Genomic DNA, 15,805 nt, shown 5'->3' with positions numbered 1-15,805 from the left:
TTTCTAACTTCCCTGAAAAGTTGCATATCACGGGGGCTGTTCGATGCCAATACAGAACGCCACAGGATGTTTTTGTGTTGGTCAAGGGCAGTCAGGTCTGGAGAGAACCAAGGGCTATATCTGTTCCTGGTTCTACATTTCTTGAATGGGACATGCTTATTTAAGATGGTGAGGAAGGCATTTAAAAAAATTAACCAGGCATCCTCTACTGACGGGATGAGGTCAATATCCTTCCAGGATACCCGGGCCAAGTCGATTAGAAAGGCCTGCTCGCTGAAGTGTTTCAGGGAGCGTTTGACAGTGATGAGTGGAGGTCGTTTGACCACTGACCCATTATGAATGCAGGCAATGATCGCTGAGATCTTGGTTGAAAACAGCAGAGGTGTATTTAGAGGGCATGTTGGTTTGGATGATATCTATGAGGGTGCCCGTGTTTACGGCTTTGGGGTGGTACCTGGTAGGTTCATTGATAATTTGTTTGAGTTTGAGGGTTTGGCTCTAGGTTTGGCTCACCTGAGATCTCATGATAAGCTGTAGACCACACTATCTACCTAGAGAGTTTACATCTGTATTTTTTGTAGCTGTCTACATACCACCAAAGACCGATGCTGGCACTAAAACTGCACTCAATGAGCTGTATACTGCCATAAGAAAACAGGAAAATGCTCATCCAGAGTCGGTCCTCCTAGTGGCTGGGGACTTTAATGCAGGGAAACTTAGAAATGAGGTAAAACAGATTTATCAGCATGTTAAATGTGCAACCAGACAGAGGGAAAAAACTCTAGACCACCTTTACTCCACACAAACACGTACAAAGCAATCCCTCACCCTCCATTTGGCAAATCTGACCATAATTATACCCTCCTGATTCCTGCTTACAAGCAAAAATTAAAGTCTATAAAAAAGTGGTCAGATGAAGCAGATGCTAAACTACAGGACTGTTTTGCTAGCACAGACTGGAATATGTTCCGGGATTCTTCTGAAGGCATTGAGGATTACACCACATCAGTCACTGGCTTCATCAATAAGTGCATCAATGACATCATCCCCACAGTGACTGTACGTACATACCCCAACCAGAAGTCATGGATTACAGGCAACATTCGCAGTGAGCTAAATGGTAGAGCTGCCGCTTTCAAGGAGCGGAAATCTAACCCGGAATCTTATAAGAAATCCTACTATGCACTCCAATGAACCATCAAACAGGAAAAGCGTCAATGCAGGACTAAGATCGAATCGTACTACAACGACTCCGACGCTCCTTTGATGTGGCAGGGCTCGCAAACTATTAGACTACAAAGGGAAGCACAGCAGAGAGCTGCCCAATGACACGAGCCTACCAGACGAGCTAAATAACTTATATGCTCACTTCGAGGCAAGTAACACTGAAACATGCATGAGAGCAGCTGTTTCGGGCGACTGTGTGATCACGCTCTCCGCAGCCGATGTAAGACCTTTAAACAGGTCAACATTCACAAGGCCGCAGGGCCAGACGGATCACAAGGACGTGTACTCCGAGCATGCGCTGACCAACTGACAAGTGTCTTTACTGACATTTTCAACCTCTCCCTGTCTGAGTCTGTAATACCAACATTTTTCAAGCAGACCACCATAGTCCCTGTGCCCAAGAACACTAAGGTAACCTGCCTAAATGACTACTGATCCGTAGCACTCAAGTCTGTAGCCATGAAATGCTTTGAAAGGCTGGTCACGGCTCACATCAACACCATTATCCCAGAAACCCTAGACCCACTCCAATTTGCGTGCCGCACCAACAGATCCACAGATGATGCAATCTCTATTGCACTCCACACTGCCCTTTCACACCTGAACAAAAGGAACACCTATGTGAGAATGCTATTCATTGACTACAGCTCAGCGTTCAACACCATAGTGCCCTCAAAACTCATCACTAAGCTAAGGACCCTGGGACTAAACACCTCCCTCTGCAACTGGATCCTGGACTTCCTGACGGGCCGCCCCCAGGTGTTAAGGGTAGGGAACAACACATCTGCGACGCTGATCCTCAACACGGGGGCCCCTCAGGGGTGCATGCTCAGTCCACCACCGGTACTCCCTGTTCACTCATGACTGCACGGCAAGGCACGACTCCAACACCACCATTAAGTTTGCCAATGACACAACAGTGCCTGATCACCGACAACAATGAGACCGCCTATAGGGAGGAGTTCAGAAACCTGTCCGTGTGGTGCAAGGACAACAACCTCTCCCTCAACGTGATCAAGACAAAGGAGATGATTGTGGACTACAGGAAAAGGAGGACTGAGCACGCCACCATTCTCATCTACGGGGCTGTAGTGGAGCAGGTTGAGAGCTTCAAGTTCCTTGGCGTCCACATCACCAAAAACTCATATGCTCCAAGCACGCCAAGTCAGTCGTGAAGAGGGCACGACAAAACCTATTCCCCCTCAGAAGACTGAAAAGATTTGGCAAGGGTCCTCAGATACTCAAAAGGTTTCACATCTACACCATTGAGAGCATCCTGACGGATTGCATCACTGCCTGGTATGGAAACTGCTCAGCCTCTGCTCAGCCTCAAGGCACTACAGATGGTAGTGTGTACGGCCCAGTACATCACCGGAGCCAAGCTTCCTGCCATCCAGGCTCTCTATACCAGGTTGTGTCAGAGGAAGGCCCTAAAAATTGTCAGACTCCAGCCACCCTAGTCATAGACTGTTCTCTCTGCTACCGCACGGCAAGCGGTACCGGAGCACCAAGTCTAGGTCCAAGAGGCTACTAAACAGATTCTACCCCCAAGCCATAAGACTCCTGAACAGCTAATCAAATGGCTACCCCCCGACCACACACACACACACGCCCTTCTATGCTGCTACTGCTCTCTGTTATTATCTATGCATAGTCACTTTAATAACTCTACAACATGTACATATTACCTCGACACCGGTGAGTCTGTACCGGCACTCCCTGTATATAGCCCCACTATTGTTATTTACTGATGCTCTTTAATTATTTGTTATTCTTATCTCTTACCTTTTTGGGGGGGGGGGGTATTTTCTTAAAACGGCATTGTTGGTTAAGGGTTTTTAAATAAGCATTTCACTAAGGTTTCACTTGTTGTATTCGGTGCATGTGACAAATAACATTTGATTTGAAATACATTTCACAACTAAGAGATATGCTAACTGTGGATAAGTTGTTGAAGTTCAGCATAGCTAGCTAGCAAAGTGATTCACATTTCTTGCTAGCTAACCAGATGACACCTGCATCTCTAGCTGTAGCCACCGAAAACGATATGGGGGGAAAAGTCGGCCACTCACCCATTCGTCCAATGACATCCTCCCAGCAGCTAGTTAGCTAGCTAACATTAGGCTCTGTGTTTGTTTTTAGCTTGCTAAATAAATAGCTACATAAATAGATAAGCTAGCCTATTAGCCAAGTTATGACTGACTTGTGATCATTGCCCTTGCTGGTTTGATTGTATTGACCTTCCCAGCCTTTGTTACATTTGTCTGTTTTTGTCCAAAATATTGAGTCATTTAACTGAAACAGTGGATCCTGAATGGCTGGAGGCAGCAAACAAATGTATTTGTGAATTATCTATTTTAATCATACATTGAACTGCATCCATCTATTCTGCCAACAATGACATACGCTACGTCATGGAATTTGTCAAGTATAACCTACTTTTAAAACCTCTTATAAAGTTGGTTTTGTAGCATAAACTGGGAATTTGATACTTTTGAATGATATTAGGTTTGTTTCATATTTGCTAAGTTTTTAAAACGCTGTCATTTCCACTTTAATGACTCATTCTCACCATTGCAATCTTTCATTGTTGCTGAGAGGAAACACCACACTCATGCTGCTGTGTACCCTGTTGACATCCCTGTCAATCTCAGAGGACCTAGAACACAAGCAAGCAACCATAACTCATCTCTCTGAGCAGTAGGAAGCTATCTAGCAGACATGGCTAGAAATCCCACTGGAGATGGAGACCAGCAGGCAGACATTACTGCCGATCCCTACAGGAGCCGAGGACCAGTGAATTGTGACAGTAATGAGGCGGGGGCTGTTGGAGGAAGAGAGGGAGGGATCTCCCAGTACAGGGTTCTGTGGAGGCCATATAGAAACACTGTCAAGATGACCAGGCCTTCTCACCACAGACTCAATAGAACTGCTGTATCTGTGGTGATGACCTTGGTCATGAACTCACTGACTCTCCTCTGAGATCAAATAGACTTCTGTAAAGAATTCCCTTCATTCTAACGTTCTGTAAAACATCTCTATGGGTACTGATGAGGATTGAGACCTCTCGAAATATTGAGCAAATTCCTGCACAACAGTTAACGTGTCAATCGGGATGACTGTGTCCGTGTGATGTGTTTTTTTCCCTCAACAGCAGAGTGTTTCTCAGTTAAAGACCACAACTCACGGCAGCCTGCGGGTGAGGATCGCTTAGCAAGGTTTTGTAAACATCACACAATCAAGGAGAATAATTCATAAGCACAGTAAAAAATGTTGTTGTTGTGTTTGGAAACCATTGCTTCTATTTCCTGTTTTTAATAAGATTTTGCATGAATTATACTGAATGTTGGGAACATAACAGCCAGCCCACACAGAATCACCTCTTCTACAACCCCAGGGGAAACTGCCTGACGCTAGGAGCTAGACAATGAGCAACTGTAGAGCTACAGTCTGCATGAAAATATGTGTTCGCGTATGTCCGTGCATGCATATGTGTATGTGTCCATGAGTGAGACAGAGAAGGAAAGATAGATAACAGTAATTAAATACATTTGTATCTGAAGTGTTGTGCGCCTGCTTGACTTTCTCTAATCCTCCATATGTCAGGATGGTATCAGGTCTCTCACTCACTTTGTGTGAGAGGATGGTCCTTCTGGAAACCTCTGTTGTTCTCCACCTGGTACTCCTTCACCTGAAAGCCAGGCACGCATCCCTTCTCCCCCTCCTCCTGGGTTCCAATATGGACAACCTGACAGACAACAGAGAAGAGAAGGATAAAGCTCAAGTTCAACTTCAGGAAAACTGCTGTCTTCTCTGACACACTTCTTTAATGATAATTAACATCATTAGCAGAAGACAGCGTCATTCTACTGCCAATGTTTGTCTATGGAGATTGCATGGCTGTGTGCTCAATTTTATACACCTGTCAGCAATGGGTGTGGCTGAAATAACCAAATCCACTAATTTGAAAGGGTGTCCACATACTTTTGTATCCATAGTTTACATCCTTTAATAGGTGTCACTTCATCTCATCACTGTTCAGACAAGAGGTCATTCATGGGTCATGTGATATTATCACCACACGCACCCATTGGAGTGACATGGTGTCCTCCAACTTATTCCATTCACATTGTTTCATGCTGCAGCCATGACAACCGTCACAGTGCAGAATTATTTGCAGTTTCTGATGGTAGCTCCTCTGCAAAACAGTACAATAATGCTCTCATTGCACAGTCTGAAAAGTATCAACAGTGCACATATCATAACACCCCTGATAACACATCATATTGTGACTCATATGGATATTTTATTGGCATTTCAATTATTACATAACCTATAGTGTAACACAAAAAACATCCTCTTTTAAATGTAATTTATTACAAGAGGGGAAAATGTCTGTTACAATAAATACAGCCTCTTCAGGGACATTTTTATCACTACTCCAGTCACTGGGTCATTTATGTTGTTGTTCAACCAAAAGTTCAATGTAATTAAGACGTCGCTCAAAAATGTCAGAATGCTTCTTTCTGTCACTGTAATGGTTGATTGACTGGAGGAGAGAATAAGAGAGATCACAGAGAGAGATAATGGCAACTGCGCAGGTAGCCAGCCAGGTGGGGAAATTGACTGATGCTCTTTCTCACTCATCATCAGATCAGGGATATGGAAATGGATGTGATAATTATGGAATATGATGCTGTTTTTTGATGACGTAAAGGTGATTTATGTAAATAAATCGGCCTGATTATCATGTAAGAGGGAGGAGATATGCTAATAAATTAGTTTAGGATTCCAGAGGTCATCATTATGCTGTACAGGTACATGAGTTCTCATACCACAGGGTGGCTATGGGGATGTGCAGTAATTGCACGACAGGGGAATATACAGCAGAGGACTTCTTGCAGAATGCTGATGTCTGATTGTAAGTCTGGTATTGGTGGTTGGTAACCATGAGTTTAGCAATCCTTATTAGAGGTTGGGGTCAATCAGAAACATGTGATTGTCATTTTGGGCTGGCTAGATACCTGGACTGTGGGATCATGGCTAACCATTTAGCTATGCAGTAATATGGAAATGAGGTGTACAGTCTGCTAAGGATAATATGGGTTTGGCAGGGCCTCAGGTATAGAGCCCATTATATGTCATGTATCTGCTATTATTCACTATTTCCTGCCGGTCTCAAAATGTTAATTCAATTATATCTGGGGGCCTCTGTCAGAAAAGATACAATTCTTGTTAGTCACACTTATGGGCCAGCCGGCTTGACGAGGGCCTGACGACATGTAGTGACAAGACTGTCACTGTTTCTCCACCTCGGCAGAGGATCAACAATATCCGACCAATTTAATAAGAAGTAAGACAACACAGTAAGAGCATCTCCAACAGCAGTACAGCAACTACATTAGGGGATAAGACGAAAGTGGCAGTATCACCATGAGCTCGCCCGAGCATTTGCCAGGTGCAGCAGGAAGACAGCGCCATTTTGACGGATGTTCCAGTAAAAGACAGACAGAACGGTCATAATAGTCACTATACGTCTGCTGCGGTGAATAACCTTTCTACCCGGCCCTCTGCTCGGTCTGTGTTAAATTAACATTAAAATCTGAAAGATAAAGAGAAAATGTGGAGTCTTTTATGACAGAGTGACCATGCTGAGAGAAATATGCTGGAACGTGTGTGTATGAGCCTCTAGTGTGTGTGTGTGTGTGTGTGTGTGTGTGTGTGTGTGTGTGTGTGTGTGTGTGTGTGTGTGTGTGTGTGTATGAATGAATGTGTTAGTTGAGTGTGCAGTGCATCGGAGTATGTCTGGGCAAGTGGGCATGGGTGGATTTGGAAGTACTGTGGGCTTAGGGAATGGGATAAAAAAGTAATGAATGTAAAATATTTGTTTTGTTTGCAGGTGCACAGTGCCTATGAACATAAGAGTGGGCAGGCAGGAGTGAAATAAAAGTTTGAGAGAGAGAGAGTGTATGTGCAGCCGTGTGTGTGTGTGTGTGTGTGTGTGTGTGTGTGTGTGTGTGTGTGTGTGTGTGTGTGTGTGTGTGTGTGTGTGTGTGTGTGTGTTTGAAGTGAGATGGAAGAAAGCAGGACACATGGGTATTCTGCAGGCCTTCCTTCATCTGGAGGTGTCATGCTGCATTTTGGGAGCTTCACATTCTGTCTATGGAAACCACCTGCTGTCTGCTTCAGCCCAGCACCGAGGATAAACATACACACGTATGAGCACACACACACACATACACCCACACACTGAATCTGTCACCACACACACATCCCCTGGGCCTACAGCAGTGGAGATACTAATTGATTTGTTCACATTTCATCCTCTGTATCATGCTTTTTGATGTCTGTGTGAAGACAGCATTATTTTGGTGTGATTGGCTCAGCAAGACTCTACACAGCCGAACACAACATGGGAGGATTACTGCTCTAGTCACATCTGCTCAACAAAGGAGCTTGGTGAACAAACACAACATGGTGTCAACATGCAAAATATTTTTAAAAGCTACATCACTGAAACGGTCTTTCTTTCTTTTTACATATACGACAGATTGAAAGAAGGAGAGAGACAGAAGGGGAATAAAATAGAGAGAAAAACAGAAATGGAGAGAGAGCATGTAGTATTATAATGTAATAATATGATATCCTTGGTTGTATGCTTTAAGAAGCCTCAGTGGAAATAGTCATATAATGGGCTTAAACAGCAAGTGATGAGAGATGTGTTTGTTATTTTTTGGAGGGGGAGCAGCGGGTGAGTTGGAGAGCTTCAATCCTCATCCATTTCTGCCCTGATAAACTCCTGCTGGTAATAAGCCTAATGTGACATGTGATGCTCTCTATCAATAAAAGGCTCGCTCACACTGAGACAGGATTAGCAGAGCCACTGAGGACGACACTTACAGCCACAATTCTCTGAGTTGACATTTTTATCATGGGCCAAGCACAGATTTCATGCAAATTCACTCATCACTAATGCTACAAAATGAAAACGCAGCGGAATTCCTAAATGGATACCGTAGAGAGAGGAAACTCACTCACTCAAGGCAGTTTCCATGGCTCAGTCTGATCCTTGGAACAATCAAGCAGCCCAATGTTTGGGTCTTGTACAATCTTAGAAAAAATGGTTATTCGGCTGTCTCCATATGATAACCCTTGTTGTTCCAGGTAGAAGCCAGTGGAAAGGGTTCTACATGGAACCAAAAAGGGTTCTTCAAAGGGTTATCCTATGGGGACAGCCAAAGAACCCTTTCAGGTTGTAGATAGCACCATTTTTTCTAAGAGTATATGCATTTATTTCCCTAAATCTATGGCACTAATATAAGGTCTGCAGTATATTAACAAAGTATTCTACAGCATTGTTAACTCCTGGGCATAGTTTTTGCTAGGGGGTGTAAATTCAAAATGTTGGGGCAAGCCCATAAAATAGGGGGAGAACACTTAAATCACATTTACTGTATACAAGGCCTTCATTGAGTACGTTACATCCCCCTACTGTTGTACCACTATCTGAGTGTGTAGCTGGCACTGAAAACAATGTCCACACTCTGGTCCAAACTAGTTCAGCTCATTGTAAGTGATATAGTAAATCTTTATGAGAGCACACACTACTCTCCACAGCATCCCACCCTGGTCCGAGAGAACACTAGGGAAACAGATCTCTAGAATAGAGAGGAGACTGCTGTCTCTGTTAGCTTGATACAGTGCCATATCCTATACAATCAAACTCATATCTCCCTCACTATCTTTAAGCACCAGCTGTCAGAGCAGCTCACAGATCACTGCACCTGTACATAGCCCATCTGTAAACAGCCCATCTATCTACCTACCTCATCCCCATACTGTATTTATTTATTTATCTTGCTCCTTTGCACCCCAGTATCTCTACTTGCACATTCATCTTCTGCACATCTACCATTCCAGTGTTTAATTGCTATATTGTAATTACTTCGCCACCATGGCCTATTTATTGCCTTAGCTTACCTCATCTGCACTCACTGTGTATAGACTTTTTGTTTTCTTTTGTTCTACTGTATTATTGACTGTATGTTTTGTTTATTCCATGTGTAACTCTGTGTTGTTGTATGTGTCGAATTGCTATGCTTTATCTTGGCCAGGTCGCAGTTGCAAATTAGAACTTGTTCTCAACTAGCCTACCTGGTTAAATAAAGGTGAAATAAATAAAAATAAAACAATTACAGGGACCACACTGGCAGAATAGCAGGGAGAGGTCCTTTGTATCCTATGGATTTTTTTGCAACGGAAAAGTAAACACTGCAACCTATTGATAAACACTTATTTGCAGAGTGTTTATGTGTGTTTTATTCCTTAAAGTGCACCAAGGAAATGCTTTCCTGGAATAAAAAAATCTATACCCCCTGCTTTTCCAACCCTTTAACATTGATCACATGACGATGGGAATGCTACTTCAGACATGAAGAGGGAACGAGGATCAACAGAACAAATAGCTACAGTATTATGCTTATTGTATGTCCTGTTCCTATGGTCTACAGTAGTCTTGTTAAACAGGAGATGTATTTTTGTCCAACTGTTTTGGATAAATCAACTCACTAGTGGCCAGGTCTATTTGGTCATGTCATTATGTGTGGTCTGCACAGTGTGACCATGTCATTTGATGTGATAGATCTAACTATCCAGTGTGACAGTAACCCCACTAATGACAGCTAGGATGGTCTGTCCCATTTTATGAGTGGTCTCCAAAGTGACAGTCCCACTGCTGACTATCTGCATTGACCATTTTTTTACTCATCACATACGCTGCTGCTACTGTTTTATTATCTATCCTGTTGCCTAGTCACGTTATTCCCAGTTATATGTATAGTTATCTACTGTACCTCAATTACCTCGCACCCCTGCACCACAGAAGGCTGCTGAGGGGAGGCGGCTCATAGTAATGGCTGGAACAGGGCGAATGGAATCTCATCAATCACATGGAAACCCTGTGTTTGATGTATTTGATTCCATTTGATACCATTCCAATAGGTATCTCTGCATCATTGGAAAGAGCCAGTAAGTAAGCATTTCACTGTTAGTCTACACCGGTTGTTTACGAAGCATGTGACGAATACAATTTGATTTGATTTTGCCGTGTAGGGTTGGCTTGTTCTATGCTGCTGTATGATAGGCGAGGCTGCTCCATTATGGCAGTGGTCCAGCAGGTGTGACAGGGCAGCAGTGTGATTAAGGGAGTGGCTCCATTGATGAGCACCGGAAGCAGAGCAGAGCAGAGCCAATTGGCAGAGCCAGCTGTAAATGTCAGCTTTGGAGGAAATCAATAAGGCAATATGAATCCTCAGCAAAGCTGATAGGAGACAGCAACTGGTCTCTGGCGTGAATCTTGACTGTATGTGGGTTTGTATGCCATGTGTGAGAGATCATAGAGATTGTGTATGTGCGGGCATGCTGGCAGGTACGTGGGTACCTATATGTGCATGCCTGTGTGCATGTGTGGTCTCTAAGTCTCAGAGACAAGTTATTTCTGTGTCCAGCATGTGTTTGGCTTTCTTCCTCATGCATTTTGACATCTCTGTTTAAGCCGTGGCCAGCTCTCCACTCTTCTTCTCTCCCTGTCATGAGTATGCTATGCTCCCTCCCTGCTGTACTGACCAGCCCCGATATCGCCCTCTGTGTTTGGCCACCCTTACAGAAAAATCCTGTGAAAATCACAAGTGGTGTCAGTGACTGCTAGGAGTGGTGGTAGGAGTCAGGCGCAGAGAGCAGAGGTAAGGAAATTTGTGTTTATTCCAATAAACACAAAACGGTCGACGCCAACACAACCGGCGTGAAAAATGCAAAGTGCCCAGAACAACAGGTACACAGCATGCATATAAAATAATACTTGTCGATCGCCAGCACATCCAATAACAAAACACACTCTGACGCAAAATAATCCCGCACAAACCTGGGCGGGCTAAACAGGCTTAAATAACCATAAATCAAGAGAACCAAATGGGGAACAGGTGCAAACAATAAGACATACCAAACGAAAAGGAAAAAGGGATCAGCGGCGGCTAGTAGGCCGGTGACGACGACCGCCGAGCGCCGCCCGAGCAGGCAGGGGAGCCACCTTCGGTGGAATTCGTGACAAGTGGGGTGGCAGGTAGCCTAGTGGTTAAGAGCGTAGGGCCAGTAACTGAAAAGTCGCTTGTTTGAATCCCCGGGCTAACTACCGTAATTTCCGGATTATTAAGCACACCTGAATATAAGCCGCACCCACTGAATTTAAAAAAAAGAAATATTTTGAATATAAATAAGCCGCACATGTCTATAAGCCGCAGGTGCCTACCGGTACATTGAAACAAATGAACTTTACCACGGCTTGTAACAAAAATAAATAGGCTTTAACGAAACACGGCTTGTAACAAAAATAAATAGGCTTTAACGAAACACGGCTTGTAACAAAAAATAAAAAATTAGCAGTAAGCTTTAGTTGTCTTTTTGCACTGAGTCAATTCCTCAAGCTGCTGTTTCCAACGTCTTATCATCGACTCATTAAGACCAAGTTCCCGTGCAGCAGCTCTATTTCCTTTTCCAACAGCCAGATCAATCGCCTTCAACTTGAAAGCTGCATCATATGCATTTCTCCGTGTCTTTGCCATGATGAGGGTGACAAAATGACTACCGTAATCAGAATGATGGGAAGTTTGAGAGCGCTCGATTTAATCTAAACAATAAACAAAAAAGTTGTTTGACCTTAACCCGTTCGGCAATTTCAATGGTCTAATGAAAGCTTCATGTAACCAAAAAACTGAGCACGTCACAGAATGTGTTTTTTTGGAAGAAAAAAAATTTAAAGCGGGAAAAATCCATATATTAGCCGCGTCATTGTTTAAGCCGCGAGGTTCAAAGCCTGGGAAAAAAGTTGCAGCTTATGGTTCGGAATTTACGGTAGGTGAAAAATATGTTGATGTGCTCTTGAGCAAGGCTCTTAATAAGAGAGTCTGCGAAATGACAAACATGTAACATATAAAAACACATGGTTTTCAGACATGTGTGAACAAACTACATGTGAACATTTTTACAATAATAATAACAGTCAGAAACAAGGTTTTCGGACACGTTAAAAACGTTCACATGTGAAAATTGGATATGCAGTTTCACATATAAGAAACTGGAATTCCAGATTCACATGTGGGTTTGAAATAATGTTATTCTCCTCACATGGGAAAAGCTGTTTCCACCAGTGGAATTACAGTGACCACATTTAAAAGCCCAAATGCGGGACAAGGGAACGTTTTTGCGGGACATTCACGTTACAGTGTACATGTGAAATCAAAAACATTTTATTTTCCTCACATGAAAAGTTGATGTTAAAATGTGAACTCTAAATGTAATACATGTGAAAATATGATATCACGTGTGAATTTAAGATCAACATGTGAAAACAGCTATTTCAAAATGTACCAAAAAATATTGATTTCACATATGAAACTGCACATTTGACGTGTTCTTTTTTATTAAAGGCAGCCATCCAGCCAGCAAGCCAGCCATCCAGTCGTCCACCCACTCAGCCAGCTAGCCAGCATTCAGCCATCCACCCAGCCTTCCACAGGCAAAGAAATGAATACGCCTCCTCCTTCTCCTCACACTACTGCCCCTCAGGCCTGGTCCTCTTGACTGTGGTAAATGTGAGTGCACACCCCAGACTGAGCTTGGCCGACCCATGCTTGGACCCATGCCTGGCCAATATACTACACCCCAGACTGAGGAGAATCAATCAAGCTGGGCCTAAAAAACCTGCAGCTGGCCAGCCAGCAGGAGCACCTGTGTCTTTGAACTATCCGGAGCCTGGACACAGCACCATACCTGCTGGGCCTGTGAATGAGGATTGCAAGCAATAAACACACACCCAGGAGGGGAGGTGAGAGTGAAGAGCGCTAAAACCACATGTATCCTACAATACTCTAGCACTAGCCTTTATCAAAGGCACATTTCTATTTCCAGTGTATGAAACATTCAGAACACCTTGTAGAATGCTATCCAGGTTATTCTATGTCATCTTCTAAGCATAGAAAATGCACCTCATTGTGTCCATGACCTGTTGACTCATCAACGAGAGGCAGGGAGGTTGGGTGCTCCTCATTCACAATGTGGAAATTCCATAGAATTCAGGGCCCGTCTTTGCAGCCTTTCTATGCTGAGATGCTTTACTGTGAAATTAAAGGTATAGGTAGAGATGAGGTCTTCATATGCCGTGTACTGACTAGTTTTCTCATCAACACCCCAACTATTTTTTAAGGTATCTGTGATCAACAGATGCATTTCTGTATTCCCAGTCATGTGAAATCTATAGATTAGGGCCTAATGAATTTATTTTAATTGACTGATTTGATTATATGAACTGTAACTCAGTAAAATCTTAGAAATGGTTACATATTTTTGTTCAGTGCATTTGGAAAGTATTCAGACCCCTTGACTTTTTCCACATTTTGTTGTTACAGCCTTATTGAAAAATTGATTAAATTACATTTTTTTCCTCAATCTACACACAATACCCCATAATGACAATGCTAAAACAGGTTTTTAGAAATTTTTGCAAACGTATTAAAAATAAAAAACATAAATAACTTATTTACATAAGGATTCAGACCCTTTGTTATGAGCCTCAAAATTGAGCTCAGGTGCATCCTCTTTCCACTGATCATCCTTGAGATGTTTCTACAACTTGATTGGAGTCTACCCTTTGTAAATTCAATTGAATGGACATGATTTGAAAAGGCACATACCTGTCTATACAAGGTCCCACAGTTCACAGTGTATGTCAGAGCAAAAACCAAGCCATGATGTCGAAGGAATTGTCTGTGGAGCTCCGAGACCGGTTTGTGTTGAGGCACAGATCTTGGGAACTTCTGAACCAAGACTCTTGGCCGCCCGGCCAAACTGAGAAATTGGGGGAGAAGGACCTTGGTCAGGGAGGTGACCAAGAACCCGATGACAGAGCTCCAGAGTTCCTATGTGGAGTTGGGAGAACCTTCCAGAAGGACAATCATCTCTACAGCACTCTACCAATCAGGCCTTTATGGTAGAGTGGCCAGACGGAAGCCACTCCTCAGTAAAAGGAAAATGACAGCCCACTTGGAGTTTGCCAAAAGGCACTTAAAGGACTCTCAGACCATGAGAAATAAGACTCTCTGGTCTGATGAAACAAAGATTGAACTCTTTGGCCTGAATGCCAAGCCTCACGTCTGGAGGAAATCTAGCACGATCTCTAAGGTGATGCATGGTGGTGGCATTGTCATGCTGTGGGGATGTTTTTCAGCGGTAGGGACTGGGAGAAAGTCAGGATTGAGGGAAAGATGAACGGAGCAAAGTACAGAGAGATACTTGATGAAAACCTGCTCCAGAGTGCTCAGGACCTCAGACTGGAGTGAAGGTTCACCTTCCAACAGGACAACAACCCTAAGCACACAACCAAGACAACGCAAGTCTCTGAATGTCCTTGAGTGGCCCAGCCTGAGCTCGGAATTGAACATCTCTGGAGAGACCTGAAAATAGATTGTAGCCAAGCTTGTAGCGTCATTCCAAAGAAGACTTGAGGCTGTAATAGCTGCCAAAGATGCTTCAACAAAGTAAAGGGTTTGAATACTTATGTAAATATTATAATATTTTTGGCAAATATTTCAAAAAACATGATTTTGCTTTATCATTAACAGCAGGAGAAGAAATTATACTATATAACAAAGATAAATTATAAAAAGAATGATAGTATAAAGCTCTGGATTACTTTAAATGAAATTCTAGGCAAAAAAGCAAACTCGGCTCTATCCTTCATTGAGGCAGATGGCTTGTTCATAACAAAACCCTTTGATATTGCCAACCCCTTTAATAACTTTTTTTGTTGACAAAATTAGCAAATGTAGGTATGACATGCAAACAATAAATGTTGAGCCTTCATATTAATGCATAATGGAAACAATTCTGAAAGACGAGCACTGTAGTTTAGAGAGGTGAAAAAATTGTTGCTTTCTATAAATAAGGACAAACCACCTGGTACCGACAACCTGGATGGTTAATTGCTGAGGTTGTAGCGGGACACATTGTGACTCCTGTTTTCCACATCTTAAATTTAAGCCTAGAAGACGATGTGTGCCCTCAGACATGGAGGGAGGCAAAGGCCATTCCGCTACCCAAGAATAGCAGAACACCCTTTAATGGATCAGAGTTGAGGAGAGATTGACTGCATCACTATTGGTCTTTGTGCTAGGTATTGATGTGTTGAAGGTGCCGAATTGTCTGTTCAAGCAGTTGGCACACTGTTCAGACACTCATCGGGACAACACAAGACATACAACCAGATGTCTCTTCACAGTCTCCAGGTCCAGAACAAAGGCTGGAAACGCACAGTATTAAATAGAACCATGGCTACATGTAACTCCACCACCGTAGGTAACTCAAGCTAGCAATAAAACCTGCTTAACTTCTTCGGGATCGGTGTCCCTTCCATGTGACGTTTGAGCTAACGTAGGCTAATGCGATTAGCATGAGGCTGTAAGTAACAAGAACATTTCCCAGGACATAGACATATCTGATATTGGCAGAAAGCTTCAATTCGTGTTAATCT

The 15,805-nt window shown here is 43.1% G+C and overlaps 1 protein-coding gene across 1 annotated transcript in view; it reads right to left on the bottom strand.

The window, feature by feature from the left end:
- The window catches only part of LOC145861040 (cadherin-13-like), a 262,691-nt gene that overhangs the window by 81,477 nt on the left and 165,409 nt on the right, over nt 1-15,805 (bottom strand). Inside the window, exon 2 of the mRNA XM_082962390.1 lies at nt 4,858-4,975. Within this exon, the coding sequence (XP_082818516.1) occupies nt 4,858-4,975 (118 nt within the window). The remainder of the gene's footprint in view (nt 1-4,857; nt 4,976-15,805) is intronic.

Source organism: Salmo salar, chromosome 16 (assembly GCF_965601325.2).
Source record: "Salmo salar chromosome 16, fSalSal1, whole genome shotgun sequence".
NCBI lineage: Eukaryota > Metazoa > Chordata > Actinopteri > Salmoniformes > Salmonidae > Salmo > Salmo salar.
The sequence above is the reverse complement of the archived record's forward strand: the minus strand, read 5'-3'. Positions and strand labels throughout refer to the sequence as shown.